General features: G+C 41.5%; 1 protein-coding gene across 6 annotated transcripts in view; it reads left to right on the top strand.

Annotated features, from left to right (window-relative positions):
• PPEF1 (protein phosphatase with EF-hand domain 1) overlaps positions 1–22,795 on the top strand; it is a 67,792-nt gene extending 44,997 nt beyond the window's left edge. For 5 of the 6 annotated variants that reach the window (XM_054006721.1, XM_054006720.1, XM_054006728.1 and 2 more), the window contains 10 exons: positions 6,729–6,895; positions 8,645–8,681; positions 9,159–9,308; positions 10,990–11,313; positions 12,550–12,735; positions 14,697–14,839; positions 15,845–15,951; positions 18,081–18,244; positions 21,859–21,943; positions 22,141–22,795. In XM_054006721.1, coding sequence (XP_053862696.1) covers positions 6,729–6,895; positions 8,645–8,681; positions 9,159–9,308; positions 10,990–11,313; positions 12,550–12,735; positions 14,697–14,839; positions 15,845–15,951; positions 18,081–18,244; positions 21,859–21,943; positions 22,141–22,325 — 1,548 coding nt within the window. In that variant the 3' untranslated portion in view covers positions 22,326–22,795. Of the gene's footprint in view, positions 1–6,728; positions 6,896–8,644; positions 8,682–9,158; positions 9,309–10,989; positions 11,314–12,549; positions 12,736–14,696; positions 14,840–15,844; positions 15,952–18,080; positions 18,245–21,858; positions 21,954–22,140 lie in introns of all 6 variants that reach the window. The other variant, XM_054006724.1, reaches the window with a different exon arrangement.
• Positions 22,796–24,461: the final 1,666 nt, after the last annotated feature.

Here is a 24,461-nt window from a genome sequence, read left to right as displayed (position 1 = left end):
AGAAGCTAATTAACCACTAACACAGAAGAGACAATAATGATGCCCAGCAGCAAACAGCCTCACAGAACTAGTCTGCAAATCATTGGAGAGCTATTTTTTGTTCTCATCTCTGAAGTGTCTCAAGCTTCTATAGATTTTAATTTTGTTTTGCTCTGGAACTATGACTGTCAGTGAACATAAGAACATAAGAACAGCCATACAGGGTCAGACCAAAGGTCCATCTAGCCCAGTATCCTATCTACCGACAGTGGCCAATGCCAGGTGCCCCAGAGGGAGTGGACCAACAGGCAATGATCAAGTGATCTCTCTCCTGCTATCCATCTCCATCCTCTGACAAACAGAGGCTAGGGACACCATTCCTTACCCATCCTGGCTAATAGCCATTAATGGACTTAACCACCATGAATTTATCCAGTTCTCTTTTAAACGCTGTTATAGTCCTGGCCTTCACAACCTCCTCAGGTAAGGAGTTCCACAAGTTGACTGTGCGCTGCATGAAGAAGAACTTCCTTGTATTTGTTTTAAACCTGCTGCCTATTAATTTCATTTGGTGACCCCTAGTTCTTGTATTATGGGAATAAGTAAATAACTTTTCCTTATTCACTTTCTCCACACCACTCATGATTTTATATACCTCTATCATATCCCCCCTTAGTCTCCTCTTTTCCAAGCTGAAGAGTCCTAGCCTCTTTAATCTCTCCTCATATGGGACCTGTTCCATACCCCTAATCATTTTAGTTACCCTTTTCTGAACCTTTTCTAGTGCCAGCATATCTTTTTTGAGATGAGGAGACCACATCTATACGCAGTATTCAAGATTTATATAAGGGCAATAATATATTCTCAGTCTTATTCTCTATCCCCGTTTTAATGATCCCTAACATCCGGTTTGCTTTTTTGACCACCTCTGCACACTGCGCGGACATCTTCAGAGAACTGTCCACGATGACTCCAAGATCTTTTTCCTGACTTGTTGTAGCTAAATTAGCCCCCATCATATTGTATGTATAGTTGGGGTTATTTTTTCCAATGTGTATTACTTTACATTTATCCACATTAAATTTCATTTGCCATTTTGTTGCCCAATCACTTAGTTTTGTGAGATCTTTTTGAAGTTCATCACAGTCTGCTTTGGTCTTAACTATCTTGAGCAGTTTAGTATCATCTGCAAACTTTGCCACCTCACTGTTTACCCCTTTCTCCAGATCATTTATAAATAGGTTGAATAGGATTAGTCCGAGGACTGACCCTTGGGGAACACCACAAGTTACCCTTCTGCATTCTGAGAATTTACCATTAATTTCTACCCTTTGTTCCCGGTCTTTTAACCAGTTCTCAGTCCATGAAAGGACCTTCCCTTTTATCCCTTGACAACTTAATTTACGTAAGAGTCTTTGGTGAGGGACCTTGTCAAAGGCTTCCTGGAAATCTAAGTACACTATGTCCACTGGATCCCCCTTGTCCACATGTTTGTTGACCCCTTCAAAGAACTCTAATAGATTAGTAAGACACAATTTCCCTTTACAGAAACCATATTGACTACTGCTCAACAGTTTATGTTTTTCTATGTATCTGACAATTTTATTCTTAACTATTGTTTCGACTAATTTGCCCGGTACCGACGTTAGACTTACCGGTCTGTAATTGCCAGGATCACCTCTAGAGCCCTTTTTAAATATTGGCGTTATATTAGCTAACTTCCAGTCATTGGGTACAGAAGCCGATTTAAAGGACAGGTTACAAACCTTAGTTAATAGTTCTGCAACTTCACATTTGAGTTCTTTCAGAACTCTTGGGTGAATGCCATCTGGTCCCGGTGACTTGTTAATGTTAAATTTATCAATTAATTACAAAACATCCTCTAGTGACACTTCTATCTGTGACAGTTCCTCAGATTTGTCACCTACAAAAGCCAGCTCAGGTTTGGGAATCTCCCTAACTTCCTCAGCCGTGAAGACTGAAGGAAAGAATCCATTTAGTTTCTCCGCAATGACTTTATCGTCTTTAAGCGCTCCTTTTGTATCTCGATCATCAAGGGGCCCCACTGGTTGTTTAGCAGGCTTCCTGCTTCTGATATACTTAAAAAACATTTTGTTATTACCTTTGGAGTTTTTGGCTAGCCGTTTTTCAAACTCCTCTTTGGCTTTTCTTATTACATTCTTGCACTTAATCTGGCAGCGTGTATGCTCCTTTCTATTTGCCTCACTAGGATTTGACTTCCACTTTTTAAAGGAAGTCTTTTTATCCCTCACTGCTTCTTTTGGTTGTTAAGCCACGGTGACTCTTTTTTAGTTCTTTTACTGTGTTTCTTAATTTGGGGTATACATTGAAGTTATTATGGTGTCTCTAAAATGCGCCCATGCAGCTTGCAGGGATTTCACTTTAGTCACTGTACTTTTTAACTTCTGTTTAACTAACCCCCTCATTTTTGCATACTTCCCCCTTTTGAAATTAAATGCAACAGTGTTGGGCTGTTGAGATGTTCTTCCCACCACAGGGATGTTGAATGCTATTGTATTATGGTCACTATTTCCAAGCGGTCCTGTTATAGTTATCTCTTGGACCAGCTCCTGCGCTCCACTCAGGACTAAATCTAGAGTTGCCTCTCCCCTTGTGGGTTCCCGTGCCAGCTGCTCCATGAAGCAGTCATTTAAAGTATCGAGAAATTTTATCTCTGCATTTCATCCTGAAGTGAAATGTTCCCAGTCAATATGGGGATAATTGAAATCCCCCACTATTATTGGGTTCTTAATTTTGATAGCCTCTCTAATTTCCCTTAGCATTTCATCATAACTATCGCTGTCCTGGTCAGGTGGTCTATAATAGATCCCTAATGTTATATTCTTATTAGAGCATGAAATTTCTATCCATAGAGATTCTATGGAACATGTGGATTCACTTAAGGTTTTTATTTCATTTGTTCTACATTTTCTTTCACATGTAGTGCCACTCCCACCCCCTGCATGACCCGTTCTGTCCTTCCGATATATTTTGTACCCCGGAATGATTGTGTCCCATTGATTGCTCTCAGTCCACCAGGTTTCTTGTGATGCCTATTATATCAATATCCTCCTTTATCACGAGGCACTCTAGTTCACCCATCTCATTATTTAGACTTCTAGCATTTGTGTACAAGCACTTTAAAAACTTGTCACTGTTTATTTGTCTGCCCTTTTCTGATGTGTCCGATTCTTTATGTGAATGTTTATCATCTGATCTGGCACTTACATTATCCTCCTCCATCCTCTGCTCCTGACTATAACCTGGAGATTCTCTATCATTAGACTCTCCCCTAAGAGAAGTCTCTGTCCAAGCCACATGCTCCTCTGCAGCAGTCGGCTTTTCCCCATCTCCTAGTTTAAAAACTGCTCTACAACCTTTTTAATGTTTAGTGCCAGCAGTCTGGTTCCACTTTGGTTTAAGTGGAGCCCATCTCTCCTATATAGGCTCCCCCCATCCCCAAAGTTTCCCCAGTTCCTAATGAATGTAAACCCCTCCTCTCTACACCATCATCTCATCCATGCATTGAGACTCTGAAGCTCTGCCTGCCTACCTGGCCCTGCGCGTGGAACTGGGAGCATTTCTGAGAATGCCACCATAGAGGTCCTGGATTTCAGTCTCTTCCCTAGCAGCCTAAATTTGGCCTCCAGGACATCTCTCCTACCCTCCCCTATGTCACTGGTACCTACATGTACCAGGACCACCGGCTCCTCCCCAGCACTACACATAAGTCTGTCTAGATGCCTCAAGAGATCCGCAACCTTTGCACCAGGCAGGCAAGTCACCATGCGGTTCTCCTGGTCATCACAAACCCAGCTATCTACGTTTCTAAGTGAACATTGGAGAAATGGAAATCACTTTAAAACTTGACAAGAGAACATCGAAGAGCTAAAATACCACTTTGAATTTGGAATCCAGGTATAATTGTGTTTTAAATTCAAAATCTAAACTTGTTTTTAAAAAGTAGGGCTGTCACAAGCTTTTCCAAGAGAGAATTGGTAGAGCTTAGAGAACTAACGCCAGTTGATGTTACTCCAATCAGTCCAACTTTCCACATACTAATATCAGTTCCTTGCCTTTTCCTCCTCTGTGGATGTCCCTGCCCTTCCTGAAGCCTCAAGGATTCCTTCCTTCCTCTTTTTTTTTTTAATTATTACTTTAATTCACTTCATCTTCAGACTCTCATAGTTATAGTCCTTTTTGTGACTTTTAATTCAGAAACTCCCTGAATCAGAGGGAAGTTGCTGCAGGGGATCAGCATGCTGCTTTTGCAACCTTCCCAGCCTGTGCTCTCCAGAGAATTGAGAGACCAGAATCAGAAATCAAATACCGCTCTCTTTTAATAGCAGGGCAAACACCAATCATCAGACGCCTGATCCAAATCCATTGAAATCAATGGAAAGATACCCTGTTACTTCATCAGGCTTTGGATCAGGCCTTAGGTCACCAACTTGCATACAATGGTGGGGCCCATTAGTGTCCCATTTCACTCCCCAGAATTAAGTCAATTGGGAGGCACTTTGTCAAGGAATCTCATAGCTGTCCAAGAAATGCTGAGTAACCTGTGCTGTGCCCTGGGTATGTAATGCTTTGGATGACTTCACAGTATTGGAGTTGTACTGTGTTAATGTGTATGGTGATAATCTGCCAGTAATGCATCTGTATGCCAAGGTCTAGCGGGTTTCTTTCTGGCAGGGTGATCTCTATAGCAAGTCATAAGTGGAATAAACCGTTTTAACATTCATATCCCTTAGAAATGATGGAGATACAAACATTGCCATCATGCTTCCTGTAAGCTGACAGTACCCACTGGTATGTTGACAACCAATGCAGGTAAAACATAGTACAATAGATTCACTAAGATATATCTCTAAATTGTCATTCAGCTGTGGATGTGGTATACCTAGACTTTAGTAAGGCATTTGATACGGTTCCGCATGATATTCTTATCGATAAACTAGGCAAAAACAATTTAGATGGGGCTACTATAAGATGGGTGCATAACTGGCTGGATAACCGTACTCAGAGAGTTGTTATTAATGGTTCCCAATCCTGCTGGAAAGGCATAACAAGTGGGGTTCCGCAGGGGTCTGTTTTGGGACCGGCTCTGTTCAATATCTTCATTAACAACTTAGATATTGGCATAGAAAGTACGCTTATTAAGTTTGTGGATGATACCAAACTGGGAGGGATTGCAACTGCTTTGGAAGACAGAGTCATAATTCAAAATGATCTGGACAAATTGGAGAAATGGTCTGAGGTAAACAGGATGAAGTTTAACAAAGACAAATGCAAAGTGCTCCACTTAGGAAGGAACAATCAGTTTCACACATACAGAATGGGAAGAGACTATCTAGGAAGGAGTATGGCAGAAAGGGATCTAGGGGTTATAATTGACCACAAGCTAAATATGAGTCAACAGTGTGATGCTGTTGCAAAAAAAGCAAACATGATTCTGGGATGTATTAACAGGTATATTGTGAGCAAGACACGAGAAGTCATTCTTCCGCTCTACTCTGTGCTGGTTAGGCCTCAACTGAAGTATTGTGTCCAGTTCTGGGTACCGCATTTCAAGAAAGATGTGGAGAAATTGGAGAGTGTCCAGAGAAGAGCAACAAGAATGATTAAAGGTCTTGAGAACATGACCCATGAAGGAAGGCTGAAAGAATTGGGTTTGTTTAGTTTGGAAAAGAGAAGACTGAGAGGGGACATGATAGCAGTTTTCAGGTATCTAAAAGGGTGTCATAAGGAGGAGGGAGAAAACTTGTTCACCTTAGCCTCTAAGGCTAGAACAAGAAGCAATGGGCTTAAACTGCAGCAAGGGAGGTTTAGGTTGGACATTAGAAAAAAGTTCCTAACTGTCAGGGTGGTTAAACACTGGAATAAACTGCCTAGGGAGGTTGTGGAATCTCCATCTCTGGAGATATTTAAGAGTAGGTTAGATAAATGTCTATCAGGGATGGTCTAGACAGTATTTGGTCCTGCCATGAGGGCAGGGGACTGGACTCGATGACCTCTCGAGGTCCCTTCCAGTCCTAGAAATCTATGAATCTATGAATAAAAATGAATTACCCTATATTTTCTGAACTACAAAGTGTGGATTATTACTATACCTACAAATCCCAGATCCCTTGTCCCGAGTCTGAGAACTTTTTAGATCATAGCTTTCTTCTTGAGTATGCTAACTCCGGGCTTCTCAGACTTTTTCACTCTTAACTGTAGAGTGTCTCATGGGCACCTCGCCTCCTATTCATGATGAACAGACCTCCTCCCTGCCATTTCCAATTGTACCACTTCCTTGCAGCAATGGCATTTATGGGAAAATAATATTACATTAGGAGAGTAATGATTTGATTGCTCCTTTTTAATATAATTTAGCAGGTGGAAGCAAGGCTTAGCGTTAGCACCACATAAGGAGTCAGATTTCCATGAGTCATCACCAGCAAGTACTTTGCAAACCTCTAGTAGTCCAAAGATCACAGTGTGGGCACCTCTGTCCTAAAAAGGAGAGAACAATGTGACAGTACTGTCTCTCTAAATCCATGTATTATGTAGATGATCTAGCAATATAACCTGTGTTGCTTGCAGCTCCACTTTATCATATTATAAAAACAACCATAACATGACATACAATCTGAAAACCTCTAGCCTTTGTTTTTGGAAATTAATTTCAAGCTATACCTATTAAGTACATTGCCTCACTAACTTTGTTTTGTTTCCTCCTGCAGAACGGCCTGCCTTCAGAAGAAAACCCTTACCTTTTTAATGGAGATTTTGTGGATAGGGGGGAAAATTCCATAGAAATACTTATTATCCTGTTTGCCTTTCTTCTTGTCTACCCCAACCATTTACACTTGAACAGGGGGAACCATGAAGACCATATCATGAATCTGAGGTAACATTTTCTTCTGTTCTTTTTCCATGCAAATGTCACAGAGATGAATGCCTTTTTGATCTTTTTGCTAAGGTTATGATGAATCTAGTTTCCACAGGCTTGTCTCATACAGAAACCAGTGTTTTATTGGGCACTCAGATGTTAATGATGCATCTTAATCTAGCAGGGGGAAGGGATATTTCTACTAACCATCTTAAACATGGATCTGATTCATTTCTCACTCAGGGCCCAATTCAAAGCCCACTGAAGTCAATCGACTTTGCAGAGCTTTCAAGTGTACGAGATTTTGAGGCACAATCCATATTTTGTTTGAATCGGGTTGCCTGTTCCACAGCACTGATAAGGCAGGTGGTGTTCCATCAACAAACAAGCGACGCTCCCTGTCCAAATACGTCGTAACACCAAGAGAAATGCACTAAGATAGGAGCCAGGAGACCATGAGCTAAAATCCTACTGCTACTGACGTCTGTTTCTCAGCATTTATTATTGACCAAGGAGTCATACCCCAGCCTTAGGAGACAGGTTAGCGTCAGACCTCCTTCATTGTACAAATAAGAGAATTGAAAGGCTGCACAAAGTGATCTCGGGAAAAGCTAAGGATGTGGGCAGACCCACGTCTCATCCATTCAGCCATGCTGCAGCTCAGAAAAAGATGTGCCAAAGCAACATTATTAGCTATCCTGATTGTTCCCAGGGGTCTCATCACTGGACCACACTTCTCCCAGGCACAGGAAGAGAATCTAGCAATCCTGATTCCCCAACATTCTACTGCTGTCTAGAAAATAGTTGCCTGACCAAATAGTTGTGTCCCCCTCTTGTGATCATTACACAGGGGATAAATTACTCTATTAGCTCAAGTGCTAGAGAGCTATGCAGGGGAGTACAGGTTCAGAATTCAAATCTTGTTGATGTTCCATAGGAGAGGATCCTTATGGTTGCAAATAATGACATTTATTTTTCCAATGTTGTTTTTTAAAAAACTGGTTTGTTTAATTCACACAGTGAGACAATATCCTTAAAAATGGGGTTTATAGTGAAAAAACATAAATCTGTCAATTATGGTGTGATGTGCAAGAAAGCTAAGGTGTTCCACATTAAGGTCATTTGTCATATATTTTGGGTGGTTGTATCACATTAGCTAATTTGAAGGCTGAGAGGTGTGGGGACTTCATTCCACTGAAATCAGTGGAGTTACAATCATATAAAACCAATGGAAGATCAGAATCCTACCCTTCGTGAAGCACAGACATGGTGGGCAAGCTTTTGGAAAGAACATAAATGACTTAAAGAGGACAGTTCCCATTGACTTTCACTGGGACTTGTGCTCTGAAGTCACTTAGGTGCCTTTGAATTGCATGAAGTTTCTCTTTTGCTAATGGGCAAGAGACCACCAATTCCTTTTGCTCTGGGTTCTGTTTCTGCCCAGAAAGTTCTGGCTCCATTAACATTGTATAATGGTCAAAACTCATCCTCAACTAAATGAATCAGAGAGTAGAGGAAAGCCATTTGTTTATACGGTTAAATCAGGAAAATGTTGGAAAAGTTATGGGGATGGAAGAGGAAAAGAGGGAATGGAGAATTCCTAGAAATTACTGTAGTCCTCATTTTTTGTAATTATTATTGTTAAAGATTTACAACGTGTGCACTAGCTATAATGGCAGATGTGTTGAATCATAGAAACTATTGCAGGATTATAGTGAAAAGTGATCATGCAGAAAGCCAGTTCATGATGCTGCCTCTGTTTTTCAGATATGGCTTCACAAAAGAAGTTATGAAGAAGTACCGGGTAAGATATCCTCTCTCCCCCCTTATTTGCTTCCAACATGTGCAAACTGAAGTGTGTGTCAATAAGAAGGTTTGCTCTCAGGAATGTAGTGTAAATACAGAATAATTCCATCAAGATCAGTGGAATTATTTTGCATTTACACAAGTGTAACCGTGAGATTAGAATTTGAACTGTTAGTTTTATTTATGTCCAGAGATGTATGAGGTGAAATAGGAAAAGTTTATGAAGTCAAACAATAAACATCAGAAAAAAATGAAGCTAAAAGAACAACGAAATGATCAAGGCAGAAGGTAAATTTTGGAATGTATATATTCATACTATATTTCTGGGTTAAAACAATGGGCAGAATTGTTCATACAGATTATTGAAGTCCGAGCAAAACAATGAGGTCAAAAGAAACTTCTACACTAGTTACTTGTTGTGATTAGCATCAAAGGCTTTCAAGAATGATATCTAATAAACTAATACATTTTACAGTCCCATAGCAAAAAAATTTTAAATCTTCTGCAAGATGTTTATAGCTGGCTTCCCCTTGCCACTGTCATTGACAGCAAAGTACTAATCGTACATGGAGGAATATCAGACACCACTGATTTGGATTTCCTGAATTTATTTAAGAGAAATAAGGTAAGAGACCATGCTTCTATACTGTTTGTTTGTGATCTCTGAAAGTGTTTACTAGTAAAAATATTAAGATGAAGGTATCTAAGCATTTTATAGATTTAAAGAAGACAGTAGATCTAACCTAAAGAAAATACAGCAAAATAGAGACAATGACTGCTTCAGAAGGAGCCATTTGTGATGAATGGTGCCAATGGACATTTTGAGCTGGTGTAAAAGGTCCATTGAGATCAGTGGAGCTACACCAATTTACACCACCTGAGCATCTGATCCACTATATAGTAAGACCATATGTTTGCCTAGAAAATATGAAAATTACCTCATTTTAACAACTCACGGAAGTTTCAGGAGAACTAGGAAATCCATCAGTGTGTGAATTTCTTCCTTTTCAATCCAGTTCAACTTTCCTTTAGTGATAGTTTTGCTCTGGGGCCCCAGCCCTACAATCTGATCTGTGCAAGCAGAACCCCTCAGCCTGCGTGGAGCTACTTTACACCGGGGTGATATCCCACAGAAGTCAAGGGTCTCTGCCTATTTGGATCCTGTTTCAGGATCAGGCCCAGAGGCAGCCAAAATTCCACTTTTCAGAATTGAAAGAAACTCAGAAGACAAGAGGTCAAATTCAGCCCTGAGATTAAGCAGGTGCAACTCCTGCTGAAAACAGTGGAAGTTACTAACATCAAGTCTATGCTTGGTCTGTTATTTGCGGATATTAATGCAGCTTCTATGCAACTCATAATTAACATGTGAAATCACCTCCGCAGGAGAGTATTGAAATACTTCAGTAAGAGTCAGACATTTGTGGGCCGGATTCCAGGCTATGCGCTGGCATTTGTGCTATTCCAAACTGATCCCTGGCACAATTTGCTGCCAGAAGCAGTTTCTGATATCTAGCTATTATTTTTTTGCACGCTACACAATCCCCACTGGGGCCAGCTCATATTTTTGAGTCAGTGCCTTAGGTAGATAACAACTGTTTGGGTGTTGGTCAAGATAATGGGGAAAGACAGCTTCTGCTCAGATATTTAGGACTCTGTGGAAGAAAATTATAGTAGTAGTAGAATCAATTTTCTTTTTCTTTAATAAATTGTTTAATACACACACTTTTTTGGCTAAAAAAAATGAGCTAGTGCAAGTGAATCTCAAAAGAGAATGCAAGAAGCAGCCCAACTCTTTCAAGAAAAGATTTGTTTTAAAATAAATTGCCATAGTCAACCTATACAACTCCAGAAGAGCACTAGCCCTGGTGAACAATCAAGGAGCTTAGGTTTATTTAAGGATATAGTTTCTGATTCACTACTGGGTTACTCCAGTTTTATCCTGGTGTTATTCCATTGATTTCAACTGAGTTAAACTAGAGTAATGCTAGAGTAAAGAGTGGGGAATCAGGTCCATGTTTCTCAGTGAATACCATTTCATCCCCAATATTATTGATAAAGGGGCAGATTTTCAACATAGGTATCTAACTTCCAATGGAATTAAGTACCAAAGTTTCTACCCTGAGTTCAAGAACTGTATTTGGTGAAAAGTTAAAACCCAGAGTTTGAATCCAGAGTTGTGATGAGTTAATATTTCCTTAAAGCAATTGTTGTTGAGCTATGGAGCATATGATGAAATATGGTGCATCCTTGACTTTTTTGATTTATAAAAGCTTCAGTAAATATGCACTAATGAGTCTGTCTTTTAGATGAAGTCGGTGCTGAGACCACCAAAATCAAGCACAGAGAGAAACCATGACCCAGAAAGAACTGACTTTGTAGAGTACTCTCCTATAAGAAGAGTCAAGAAATGCCTTCCTGGGCAGGATATTGCTGTCAAAGGAATGACCAGGCCTTCATCATCATCTAGCCATACAAGACGATACACCAGTGATCTGTTGGATGTTGGGGAGCACATGTGTCTGCTTCATGATGGTGTCAACTCTGGCCCGCTCCTAGAGGCACAGTATCTAGAGTCCAGTGTTCGTATGCCGAGTGTGCCTTCAGAATTAACAGCAAAGGAATGGAAACAAGTATGTGAAACCAAATACAGACTTCTTAAAAAAACCCTATCTGTATAGACAAATGGAATTTATTTTGTGTAAACAGGATGTTTTGATTCTGAGATGAATAGAGAAAACTTTTAACTTCAGACATCATTCTGGGCAGTCAAGGTGATTTCATTATAGCTGAATCTACTTTCTGCCTCTGGTCATTCAGATACGTTTAAAGACACAACACTCTATTCTACAAATAAATATGTTTTATGTATTATATTTTCTCAGTGTTCAAAATGTTTCAATAGCAAACATTTCAATCCATTTGAGTAGTATCTGATGCAGTTGAGTGTCCTTGTGTGGTAGGATCCAATAGTACAAAAGTTACTTTTAGTTTAAATGGGCTATAATTTCCCAGTCATCAGTCAAAAACTGCACCTATTTTGTGGTTGCAATGCACACAGGAGCAGGCTTGGGGAGCTGGACGCTGACCTACCCAACAAATCCCAACTCTTCGGCTTTCTGGTATGCAGGGCCTGCTGTTTGTTCAGGGAAAAGGGATTTACCTTTGTCATCTTCCCTCCACGTTTGCCTTGTTTACCAAAGAACAAGATTAAGCCCCCAGTGTATAGTAATTTAATAAATTGTGACAACTCTGTGATTTTAATTAACAGAGCTGATTAGAATCTGAAAATATAATTGTTAGGCAGGGGCATATTTTCTAAATTTCTCTTTGGTCAGCTCCTTTAAGCAGAAGTGGATGGTTATACTGGCTTCTCTACAAGCAACTCTCTTCTAAAATAAGAAACCTGTCTCCTGCCACTGACCCATGTGACTTAGGAAGGCAGGTCCTTAAACCAATACAATGGAGACCGATAAAACTGTAGTGTAGAAATTAGCCCATTCTTCTGAAATGTGAGGCTTCCAAAGGCAACAGAAAACAAAAAGCAAGTGTTTTGTTCTCTCTTGAGAGTATTAGTTTCTGAAATTGTTTGGAAATACAGTATAAAATCTACCCAGTGATTTACATTTAAAAGCTCAACTCAGATGGCTTTTTTTAATAAAGGCAAATAAAAATAAAGGTTTTCCAAGCAAAAGGAATGTACTAGTTTAAGGAAATAAAGAAAACCTGAGAAGACCATACTGGCACTTAGCTGTATCTTATTGTGCTTGGGGACCCTGTAATGGCCATCATTTCTAAATAATGTCCCAGGTTGTTGCTGATGTTGTACTAATTGTCAATAATCATGTGCGTTGGTTTGGTATTCAAAGGTGGTTGATATTCTTTGGAGTGATCCAAAAAACCAAAATGGCTGCACACCAAACAAAGTTCGAGGAGGTGGTTGCTACTTTGGGCCTGATGTTACTGCCAGGCTGCTTAAACGGTATAATCTGAAGATGCTGATCAGGTCTCATGAATGTAAACAAGAAGGTTATGAGATCAGTCATGATGGGCAGGTAAGAGCGTCACTTATAAAATAAAATGCTGCTGTGAACTTCCCAGAAAACCCTGTAGGAGTAACTTCAAACTTATCAGCTAAGATGATTGGCAAAAAAGAGTGAGTTCTATAAAATAGGTATTGGGAATATTCACAGTACTCATGTGAGGTTGAATCATGAAGTTCTTTCTTAGGAAAAACTCCCCTCACCTTTAAGGGGAGATTTGTTAATGACTGCAAGATGGCGCCGTAGCCATCTGTGCTTTGAAGTTGCTAAAAACCTCCACTCAAGTCACACCATCTCCTCCTTAGGAAAGTGCATTTTATAAAAAAAGCGTGTCTTTGTGTCTCTGCAAAAGGCTCACTTAAAGGCCCACTGAATGTGAGGACCGGCACTTTGTAATAGAAACATTATAGAGCTTACTGCAAGTGCTTCTGCAACTCTTTTTTTGCACACTGGAAATTTGTCATCTCAAAAGCTAGTTAGAGCTGCACCAATGAAGGCAGGGAAAGAATCTGAGCCACATTTTTATGCCTGAAATCTTACCCTGGGTAAATTCTAGGACTGGGAAATTGATAGGGAAGATGTTTCTTGGTCATTTGCTGTTGCTTAAGCCTAAAATTCCAATAATCTTTTTGTATCTATGCTAGTCCATTATTATGAATTACATTCATTATTACATGGGTTTACGAACTGAGGGTCATGACCAATTTTCCCTCTAATATTTTACAGCCATGTGCGGAATGAATTTTGTTATGTGCACCAATATGGAGGTGATGTGTGGTGGGGGTGGGGCCGAGGGGTTTGGAGTGTGGGCAGGGGCTCAGGGCTGGGGCACAGAGTTGGAGTGCAGGGGCGTGAGGTCTCTGCCTGGGGTTGCAGGATCTGGGGTGGAGTCATGGATGAGGGGTTTGGGGTACGGGAGGAGGCTTAGGGCCAGAGGGTTGGAGTGCAGGGGGCTGTGGGCTCTAGCTGGGGGTGCGGGCTCTGGAGTGGGGCCAGGGATGAGGGGTTCAGGGTGTGGCAGCGGGCTCAGGGCTGGGGCAGAGGATTAGGCTGCAGGGGGGTGAGGGCTCTGGCTGGGGGTGTGGGCTCTGGGGTGGGGCCAGGGATGAGGAGTTTGGGGTACCCTGGAGCTGCAGCAGGGAAAGAGGACTCCCCCCAGCCCTCTCTCACCGCAGCAGCCCGGAGCTGCGGGAGAGACACCTCTCCCCAGCTGCTGCAGCTCCGAGCCCAGGGCCGGGGCCAGGACGCCTCTTCACAGCCGTGGCAGCTCCTGAGGCCAGTGCCAGGGTTCGGGTGCCTCTTCCCAGCCAGGGCAGCTCTGAGGCCGGGGCCAGGTTCAGAGCGCCTCCTCCTGGCTGCAGAAGCTCTGAGGCTGGGGCCAGGGGAGGGGCGCCTTGCAGCAGCTGCTCCCAGGCTGAGGGAGGGGCGGGGCACCTCTCCCCATCTGCATGGCTCTTGATAGCATGGTGCGCTGCCGTGCAGCTTAGGTCATGACCACCCTGTCCTTCTCGTGTTGCTACATGGGAGGTGAGTTCCAGTGTGAGTAAGGTCAAGGCCCACTGTATTATATGTATATCAATATACATGTTACTTTAATTCCTCCAAGTAATTTCCTTCATCTTTTTGGCCTCTCTCTTTCTCTATCTCTCTCTCTGACACGCATGGCTAGAAGGAAGGGAAGGAAATTCAAAACCATTTAGACCCCAGGGAACTGTTGCCTTTGTGGCAAGTGTAGTTATATGTTGTCTGTCTTATAAAGTGAAGTCCTCATGGAACAAATAAAAAATGTAGTCCTGAAGCAGGACTAGAGTTGACATTTTGTTTAGCTGAGCAGCCATTGGCAGACTTATAGATTTATTAGGGTTTTACACTTAGGTTACAAAATGAATTAAATCATCTCAGTTTTCTAAAGTCCAAAAAGGGGGCGGCAGCTTTAATCAATCCCACTTATTTCTTTTTTCTTTTATTATCAGGTTATCACTATTTTTTCTGCCTCTAACTACTATGAAGATGGCAGCAATCGTGGTGCTTATCTCAAACTGAATCCTGATTTGATACCTCGCTTTGTGCAGTATCAAGTCAGTAAAGCCACACGCAAACAGACTCTTCACCAGAGGTACAGTAAGGACAACACATCTAATGGATACATGCATAGGCGCCGACTCCGTGGGTGCTCCAGCCAAGCTCACCCCTACCCCCCCACTCCCGCCCGCCAGTGGCCCCTGCCAATCAACTCCTCCTGTTCCCTCCCAGCGCCTCCTGAACAGCTGTTCTGCAGCATGCAGGAGGTACTGGGATGGAGCGGGGAGGAGCAGGGATGAAGGGTGCTCGGGGGAGGGGGTGAAAAGAGGCGGGGGTGGAGCAGAGATGGGAAGAAGTGGGGTGGTGATGGGGCCTTGGGGGAAGGGGTAGAGTGGGAGTGGGGCCTGGGACTAAGTGGGGGTTGAGCACCCCCAGGGAAAATTAGAAGCCGGCGCCTGTGGATACATGTACAGTGTATCAATACGAACCCAGAATGTATGAATTGTTCACGGTAGAAGTTACATGAGAGGTTTAATTGTATTTGCACAGCTCTTTATGTTACTTGGTTTTTTTTTTTTTAACAGATTTAAAACAAATGTGATAACAGATAAAAGGGGTTCCAACAGCTCTAATTTGATCTGAGTTATTTGTAGTGCTATAAAAAGAATCAAGGATTTGAATTGTATAAGACAGCAAATGTATAGGATATATGTTGGGCCTGATTCGCCATTGTATGACACCATTTTCACACCGGTGTAATGCCATAGCATAAAACTGGAGTAATACTAGTGTGAATCAGGCCCAAGAATTTTGTCAGCACAATTCTGCCATACCTGGCACTAGAGTCAGCTTTGCTAATGTAAAGGACTTATAACTTGACTGTGTAATGTCTGCCATAAATAACTGAGCCACCAGATAAGCTCAGACAATTCTTTTTGTTTTTTTAATGTCACTGTTTTAGGAGGGCTTGTTGCGGGGCCCTGAACTGAGATTGTTTGTTACAGAGGATTGGTATGCAATAAATACTGCACATGGAAAAATTTGAAGAGCTAGAGAATTTCAACCCTTTAATTGTCCACTCTGATTATTTTCCTCATAGGGTGAGTGTGGTTGAATGGTCTGCATTAAAGTCATTACGAGAGAAACTTTACTCCCGGAGATCAGAACTCACTGCAGCTTTCAGACAGTACGACCCAAATTACACAGGTAATGAAACCAACCACACGTCTCCTTTCATTTGCAAATGAAAGTAATTAGCTCTTGAAATTAAGTTGCCAGCATTGTCATCGAATAGGACTAAAAATCCACACTCTCTAAAATGTAGTTAACAGCTATTAAATATCTGGATTTGTGTTATTATTTTATTATATTATTAATATAACATTATTTCTTCTGTGTACTAGGATAGTTTCCTATGTAAAGGCATACAAACACTGCATAGAACAAACTTCCCCCAAACTGGAGTGCATCAAGAGTACCGTTTGTCTTAATACTTGATACATATCAGGAGCACAACATATTTTTCACATGAATGACATGCACTGAGGTGACTGTAATCTGTAAAATACATGATTAAACAAAGGAAGAGCCTAATTCTGTGAGAGACTGAGTGTCCCCAATTCCCAATGAAGTCAATAGGGGAGCTAAGGGCCCTCAGCACCTTACGGGAGGTGCTCAACACTTCAAAGGAATCAGGCCTTAAATATGCCTGTGAAAAGGATGCCATTGGAGTGGGTCTAGAAAGCAGTGTCCTGCTTTGTCCTTCATCACTGGATCTTTGCCAATGCTTAGATAAGTACAAGGCAGAATAGAAGAATATGCCAGGGAATCAAGGACGCATCATAGTGCACTGCTGGATGGAGGTCTTGTGAAGAATTTCAGGGTTTTGCATTTGTGAGGCTTGGCGAACGGACCCAAGCCATGCCGGGTGGGTCTGGGTTTCCCGAGCTCCCAGAGTTCCCCATAAGTGAGGTGACAGTCTGAAGAATGTCCCTGGCTCAGGGAGGCCTTTCACCCTGGACAAGACATCACCCACTCCATTTTCTGTCCAAAGAATATGCTGCGCAGTTAGATTCCATACCTTTGAGTGTCAATCTACCATCCTCCACTGAATAACACATAGCACTTTGTACTACCCCACTTAGGCCCAGCCGGTTTCTTGTTCCTGGGAATTAGGAACTGCACAAAAGCTTCTTCCAAGTCAGGAGTGTCCAGAGCTGCCTCTCACTGTATTTCAGCACAAGGTTTCTGAAAACGGGGGGGAGGGGCAGAAACCTGATCGGTTCACTTATTCATATAGGAGCCTGATGGATTCTGCTGGATCCTGTGTAGCTCTGTTATAGTAGAGCTTTGAAGTATGGAATTGTTTGATTATCCAGCCTGATTTGCTGCCTCAGTGGCTGGGGAGCCTCCAATTACTCTTTGTGTGGGAAACCATCTCATGTTTCCTGGGAGGTGGGTTTTAGGTGTGACAGTTAGTCAATGGTGCATGCTTCTTTCCAGGTGAAATGAGTGAAGGGGTTGGTATTGAAGTGCAGGCCTCAGGGCCTTACGCATCATACTGGAAGAGGAATCGAACTAAGAAAGAAGTAGACAGCTGAAGAAATTCACAGATAGAAAATGCCCCAACTATGAGAGTGAGGGTTTGGGCGGGCACAAATCCAGCAGTGCTAAGTCAGTCTTTGCCTCGGGAGCATTTCCAAACTCCTCCGTTGCTAGACATCTTCAGAAAGCTATGTCGGTGTGGAACTGAGGTCAAGGGTAAAAAGTCAGAGAGTGAGCACTTCCGCCATATAGTCTCACAAGTCCCTAGAATGGGTGAAGCTGTCGGGCAATGCCACTAGAGAACATAAGGTATCAAGTGAAGGTAAATCTGTGGTTGTTTGACATTGGATGGACTATTTGCATAGGAATAGGGATTGAAATCTTGGGGCACCGAAAATCTTTTCCTCATGACAGTACCTCACCCAATGTCCTTTAAAATGATAACCCAAATGTTCAGGTCGTAAACACCATTTCATAGCTAAACAGTCAAGTCACAATTTCTAGGTCTTATGTTGCCCTGTCAGCTGTGCATGGTAATATAGCTACAGTACATGTTTGCAGGACCTCAAATCTGTAACATTCCTTTTGAATAAAGTAATTGTTCAGTATACAATTATTTCAAAAGTACTGAAACACTTCAAATATTGTCTAGTTTTTCTGTGTCAAAGAATATCTGCATTAGACTATTCTGCAACTTGTTAAAAAAACAGCAACAAAAATGGCTAGCAGTTAGTAAGAGTGTGTTGTTTGGCATGCATAATTTATAACCATGAAATGATCCATTTTGACAGGAAGAATTTCTGCCACAGAATGGGCCTCAACAGTGGAATCTGTTTTACATCTGGATCTCCCATGGAGGACTCTGCGTTCTCGGTTGGTGCAGCTTGCTCCAGATGGAAGTGTCGAGTATCTTTCATGTTTTAATGATTTGGAAATAGAGCCAGCCATAAAAGAGGTAAGAGGAAAAAAAGTCATATCCAAATTTTAGAGGAACATTTTCTTGGAGGCTGGCTGCTTAGGGACAGATATTCAAAAATGTTCAGCACTCACAATTGAGGCCAGATTTTCAAAATGCTCAATTTCCATGCAGGAAGCTAAATAAAATGGTCATATTTTCAAAAAGTGCTAAATAGGAAGTGAGCTCTTTTAACATCTCTCCATTTATTAAAGTGACTTAAGTGTTAAATGAAGGTGTGATTGTTGTATGGATAGGCATACCTTTAATCTAGCTAGCATGAGTAACAATAGCAGTGAACACATGGTGGCATGAGCTTGTACTTGGGCTAGCCACCTGAGTGCAAGTCTGCTGGGGACCCTGGGTACATACTCAGGTTGCAAGGCTGTGCTGAAGCCCGTGCTTCCATTTCTAATGTTAGCTGTGCTAGCTAGATTAAAGCTGCTATGGGTATGCCTACCTGTGCTTCATTCATGATTTCACTTGCAGTGTGAATTTACCTAAACAAAAACAATGAGGAGTCCGGTGGCACCTTAAAGACTAACAGATTTATTTGGGCATAAGCTTTGGTGGGTAAAAACCCACTTCTTCAGATGCATGGAGACTTAAATAGGAGCACTTGGGTGCTGAGCCCTTTTGCAAGTCTGGCCTGTAGTTGACGTTTCCATTTTTTTCAAAGTAAGAACAGCTGGGTCACTTTCCATATGCACCTTTAAGTTGTGTGTCTTTGAGTGCATAATATGCAGCACCCCCAACAGGTTATCTGCGCTTTCATTAATAATCACTGATTATAGATGTGAAAGGCTCCTTCACTGGTCTACAATTTTTGAGAAGTCGTCTGCTTCAGAGATAAAATGTGCTATTTATTATGTATTTTGATGTGCTGAATTCAAATATGACAATTCAAACAACTGATTGGCTACTGTTTCTAAGATATTTAAGTTTTTACATTTTATGTCTATGTATATTGTGTAGATAGTAGAGTTTTCATCATAAATTGTAAACCTAGGTCTTTTCATGTGTTTGTTGTTGCTTTACATGATAATATTTCACCTGTCCTGTAATACTTTAAAAATCAGCAAAAGGGTTATATAAATAAAATTTATTATGAAGCAAAAGGCAAAAAAACTATTATGTACATAGTTCAGTCCTATTCAGTGTCTACTCAGTGCTTCTTGGCTTGTCTCTTGTATTCATTAAACGGAGCATCTCTTGTCACTGTCCAGCAATAGTCTGCAAGCATTGATGGGCTCCATTTGCCCTGATAGCGTTTCTCCATTGTTGCAATGTCCTGGTGAAATCACTCGCCGTGCTCGTCGCCCACTGCTCTGCAGTTCAGTGGGAAAAAAATCTAGATGAGAGTGCAGAAAATGTATCTTTAGTGACATGTTGCAACCAAGGCTTTTGTATGCCTTGAGGAGGTTTTCCACCCACAACCTGTAGTTGTCTGCCTTGTTGTTTCCGAGAAAATTTATTGCCACTAACTGGAAGGCTTTCCATGCCGTCTTTTCCTTGCCACGCAGTGCATGGTCAAATGCATCATCTCGAAGAAGTTCACGAATCTGAGGACCAACAAAGACACCTTCCTGTATCTTAGCTTCACTCAACCTTGGAAATTTTCCACGGAGGTACTTGAAAGCTGCTTGTGTTTTGTCAATGGCCTTGACAAAGTTCTTCATCAGACCCAGCTTGATGTGTAAGGGTGGTAACAAAATCTTCCTTGATTCAACAAGTGGGGGATGCTGAACACTTTTCCTCCCAGGCTCCAATGACTGTCGGAGTGGCCAATCTTTCTTGATGTAGTGGGAATCTCTTGCACGACTATTCCATTCACAGAAAAAACAGCAGTATTTTGTGTATCCAGTCTGCAGACCAAGCAAGAGAGCAACAACCTTCAAATCGCCACAAAGCTGCCACTGATGTTGGTCATAGTTTATGCACCTCAAAAGTTGTTTCATGTTGTCCTTCGTATGGACTGCATGACCAACTGGACTTGATGGCAAAACATTGCCATTATGCAGTAAAACAGCTTTAAGACTCGTCTTCGATGAATCAATGAACAGTCTCCACTCATCTGGATCGTGAACGATGTTGAGGGCTGCCATCACACCATCCATGTTGTTGCAGGCTACAAGATCACCTTCCATGAAGAAGAATGGGACAAGATCCTTTTGACGGTCATGGAACATGGAAACCCTAACATCACCTGCCATGAGATTCCACTGCTGTAGTCTGAAGCCCAACAGCTCTGCCTTACTCTTGGGTAGTTCCAATTCCCTGACAAGGTTATTCAGTTCACCTTGTGTTATGAGGTGTGGTTCAGAGGAGGAGGATGGGAGAAAATGTGGGTCCTGTGACATTGATGGTTCAGGACCAGAAGTTTCATCCTCTTCCTCTTCCTCGTCTGACTCAAGTGAGAATGATTCTGATGCATCAGGAACCGGCAGTCCTTCTCCGTGGGGTACTGGGCGTATAGCTGATGGAATGTTTGGATAATGTACAATCCACTTTTTCTTCTTTGACACACCTTTCCCAACTGGAGGCACCATGCAGAAGTAACAATTTCTGGTATGAACTGTTGGCTCTCTCCAAATCATTGGCACTGCAAAAGGCATAGATTTCCTTTTCCTGTTCAACCACAGGTGAAGATTTGTTGCACAAGTGTTGCAGCATATATGTGGGGCCCACCTCTTGTCCCGATCTCCAATTTTGCAGCCAAAATAAAGGTGATAGGCTTTCTTAACCATAGTGGTTATACTGCGCTTTTGTGATGCAAAAGTCACTTCACCACAAACATAGCAAAAGTTATCTGCACTGTTCACACAAGTACGAGGCACCTCTGCTCACTTTGGCTAAACAGAAATGTGTCCCTTTGCAAAATCAAACACTGACAAATAAGAGAGCACGACACTGTATGATTTCTAGAGCTGATATAGGGCAATTTGTTCAGCAGAGTGATGTAAACTTCGTTATGATCGCATCATCCATGACTTCTAGGAATAACATGATGCAATTCATATCATGTATGATGTAATACCAGCTTCAGATTGCATCATTCATTGTTTTGCCTATAAAGCAAGTACTGTCCAAACCCAGTCATAGATTTATTCATAGATCCAGTCAAAGATGTATTTTAGTCATTTCTGGTTTAAATTGAGATCCCTTCCCTTTATAACTCACTTATCCTCCGCCATTCCCAAGTCAAGGGTCGTATATACTGACCCAATAGCATATCTTGAAAACTAGAGCCAAACAACAATTTTAAGCATCATTTTCATTCTCAGTGACCCAGAATTAGTAAAGTTTGACTACATTTATTTCAGAAGCATTTTAGCTGTAGAGCAGTGTTATCCCAGCGACAATTCTCTTAGCCATTTAGTGGCAATATATCTGGCTATTGAAAGACAGACAGGTACTGTCTACTGCTGTTTTTTCAGGGCCAAGGAGAAATCCCTGCTTGGAAGCTGTGCTAAAGGAGTCTTTTTAATATTGGAAAATGTACACTTCATGTATTTGTTTCCTTTTTAGATTGGTACAATGTGTGTCCTGTTTGTTAGTCTAAATCAGATTGAGGTACGATCTGCCCACAGTATGTAATTTCAAAATCTTTTTAGGTTCAACCAGCTTTGGTGGAAACCCTGTACAGATACAGAACTGATCTGGAGATCATCTTTAACATCATTGACAAAGATCATTCAGGTACATTAGGGTAATTTCTGCTTACTACTACACGTCTATGAAGCATATATTTGTTGTTATTGTGTGTAAGTGATGTGTGTCTTAGGCGGCCATTACATAGCAAATAAATTCCAATGGTGATAGGTGGCAGATATCCCTTTTTGAGGGGAGACAAGTGAGTTGAATAGTGCACTGCTTCTCCCTTCTGTCTCCTTTAGGTCTGATCTCCATTGAGGAATTTCGCCAGACGTGGAAACTCTTCAATTCTCATCTCAAAATTGACATAGATGATGAATCCATTGACAACCTAGCCCGCAGCATTGACTTCAACAAAGATGGCAGCATTGACTTCAATGAATTTTTAGAGGCCTTTCATGTGGTTAATAAATTTGAAAACAAATAGAACCAGAACTAATTTCAGAAGTTCTTGTCAGGAGCTTGACTATCTGCCGGTGATGATATGCTGCACTGAGAAACGTAATGCCTGTCTGAGAAAGAAGGGACTGCATGGTAAACGTATGAGCTGGAGAACCAGAAGCATGGTGCTGTTTGGGGAAGTCATTTCTTAGCCAGTTGTAAACTGTGGACAGCTGCTACACTGGAGAATATTAATGATGAGAGAAAAGAGGCAAAAAACTTTAACATCCTTCTTATGGGGTGGTTGCCTGATGGTAGAGCAGGACACTGCCATATTAGCAACTTGTTTGATTCCAGTCCTTGTTTCTTTATCGCCTGACCATTGGGAACTTGATCACTGCCAGTGTAGATCCTTTAACCCTCTGGGAAGTTAAGATGAACTTCTTTGTGTGGCTTCACAGATTAGAAGAACTGATGTATTTTGCATGATGATAATAAATTAATAATTTCAGCTCACTACTATCTCTTTTACTATTGTTTACACACATAGCCTATTATTTAAAAACAGAAAGTGTTTGCTCTTGTTACTGATTCCCCCATGCGCTAGGGTAGTTAATAAGCATTCTTTTGAAAAGCCTGCCCTTATGTTTTTTTTCTGAATAGGTCTCATTATGATAAGAATGGAGATCCATTAAGTTTAAACTCAAAGTACGTTACTGTCTTGAATGGGCATAAATATGTGGTCAATATCAGAATAAAAATCTTAGCTTTTAAAGCAATTAGAAATGTGATATATTATCCTGCCTCACTGCTCTTGGTATTGTATGGATCACACAGTAGAACATTGATTTCCTCCATAAATAACTTGGGTATTTTATTAAAGAGGAATTGACTAAGAAAATGATGGTAATAAGGAAGCTTGGTGGCACTGAGCATGAGATGCTTCAACATAGCAAAGAAAAAGTTCTTGGATTTCAACATCATATGGAATGGGGTCATGGAGCACAGCCGTACAAGAGGTTTAGATTCCAAGAAAGCAACGTGTGAGATATTAAGAAAATGACTGAGCTTGGTGCAGTAGGAGAAAGTATTTAAATTTATGTGTGGAACAATACTGGAATATTCTGTGCCATCATAAACTGCAACAAATGACACTTCCTCTGAAAAGAATAAAAGAAAGAAAGAATAATAGGTGGCCAGTGTCACTCTAGAAGGGACTGCTTAGTGATATTAGGGTTAACAGAAGAAGTAGTATTTGTGTGTGCAGAGAATTAGCTTGCAAAAAAGCAGAATCAACTAGTGTGATACAAAGGGGATAAGTAGAGTAATAAAGGCCTACAGGGCCGGCTTTAGGGCGATTCAGCCGATTCCCTGGAATCAGGCCCTGCAACGTCCCAAAGGAGATGCCGCCGAAGTCCCGCCACTGTCTTCGGCGGCAGCTCAATTGCTGCCGCAGAGGAAGGTCCCTCCACCGAAGTGCCGCCAAAGGCACCGGCAGCCAATTGAGCTGCCACCAAAGTCCCGGCACTGTCGTCGTCGGCAGCTCAATCGTTGCCGCTGTCTTTGGTGGCATTTCGGCGGAGGGTCCTTTCTCCGTGGCAGTGATTGAGCTGCCGCCGAAGACAATGCTGGGACTTCGGCAGCAGCTCCTTCGAATCGGGCCCCACGGTGCCTAAAGCCGGCCCTGAAGGTCTGTAGGTGAGCTTGTGAAGTTTTACTTTAACAACAAAATGTTCTGGCCACTGGCGCCTAATCCCACTCTCACTGAAGTCTAAGAATATTTTTCCATTGACTTCATTGGAAGGATCAGTCCCAGTTAGAAGCACTGAAGACCTTGTGAGTACTGAATTAAGGGGTATCAGTAAGAAGCATGTTTGGATGACACTTGTCTGAGGTTTGAAGGCAGTGAACTCATGAGTTTACTTGAATCATTCCAATTATTTTTCAAGCATGGAGAACAAGGATGGTACCACAGGACTGGAAAAAATAATGGTGGTACCGCACTCGAAAACAAAATGGGAGGGAAATGATCTTCCAAATATCTTCCTTACTTTTCAGTTGTAATTGAGGTAAAATATGCTTGTACTGTAGATTTGCATTTATATATTTTGACTGTTTTAGGTGATTTGACAATTCACAGTTTGAATTGTCTACTCATATTAATAGACAAGTACTATCATAG

This window comes from Malaclemys terrapin, chromosome 1 (genome assembly GCF_027887155.1).
Source record: "Malaclemys terrapin pileata isolate rMalTer1 chromosome 1, rMalTer1.hap1, whole genome shotgun sequence".
NCBI classification, from domain to species: Eukaryota; Metazoa; Chordata; order Testudines; family Emydidae; genus Malaclemys; species Malaclemys terrapin.
The sequence above is the reverse complement of the archived record's forward strand: the minus strand, read 5'-3'. Positions and strand labels throughout refer to the sequence as shown.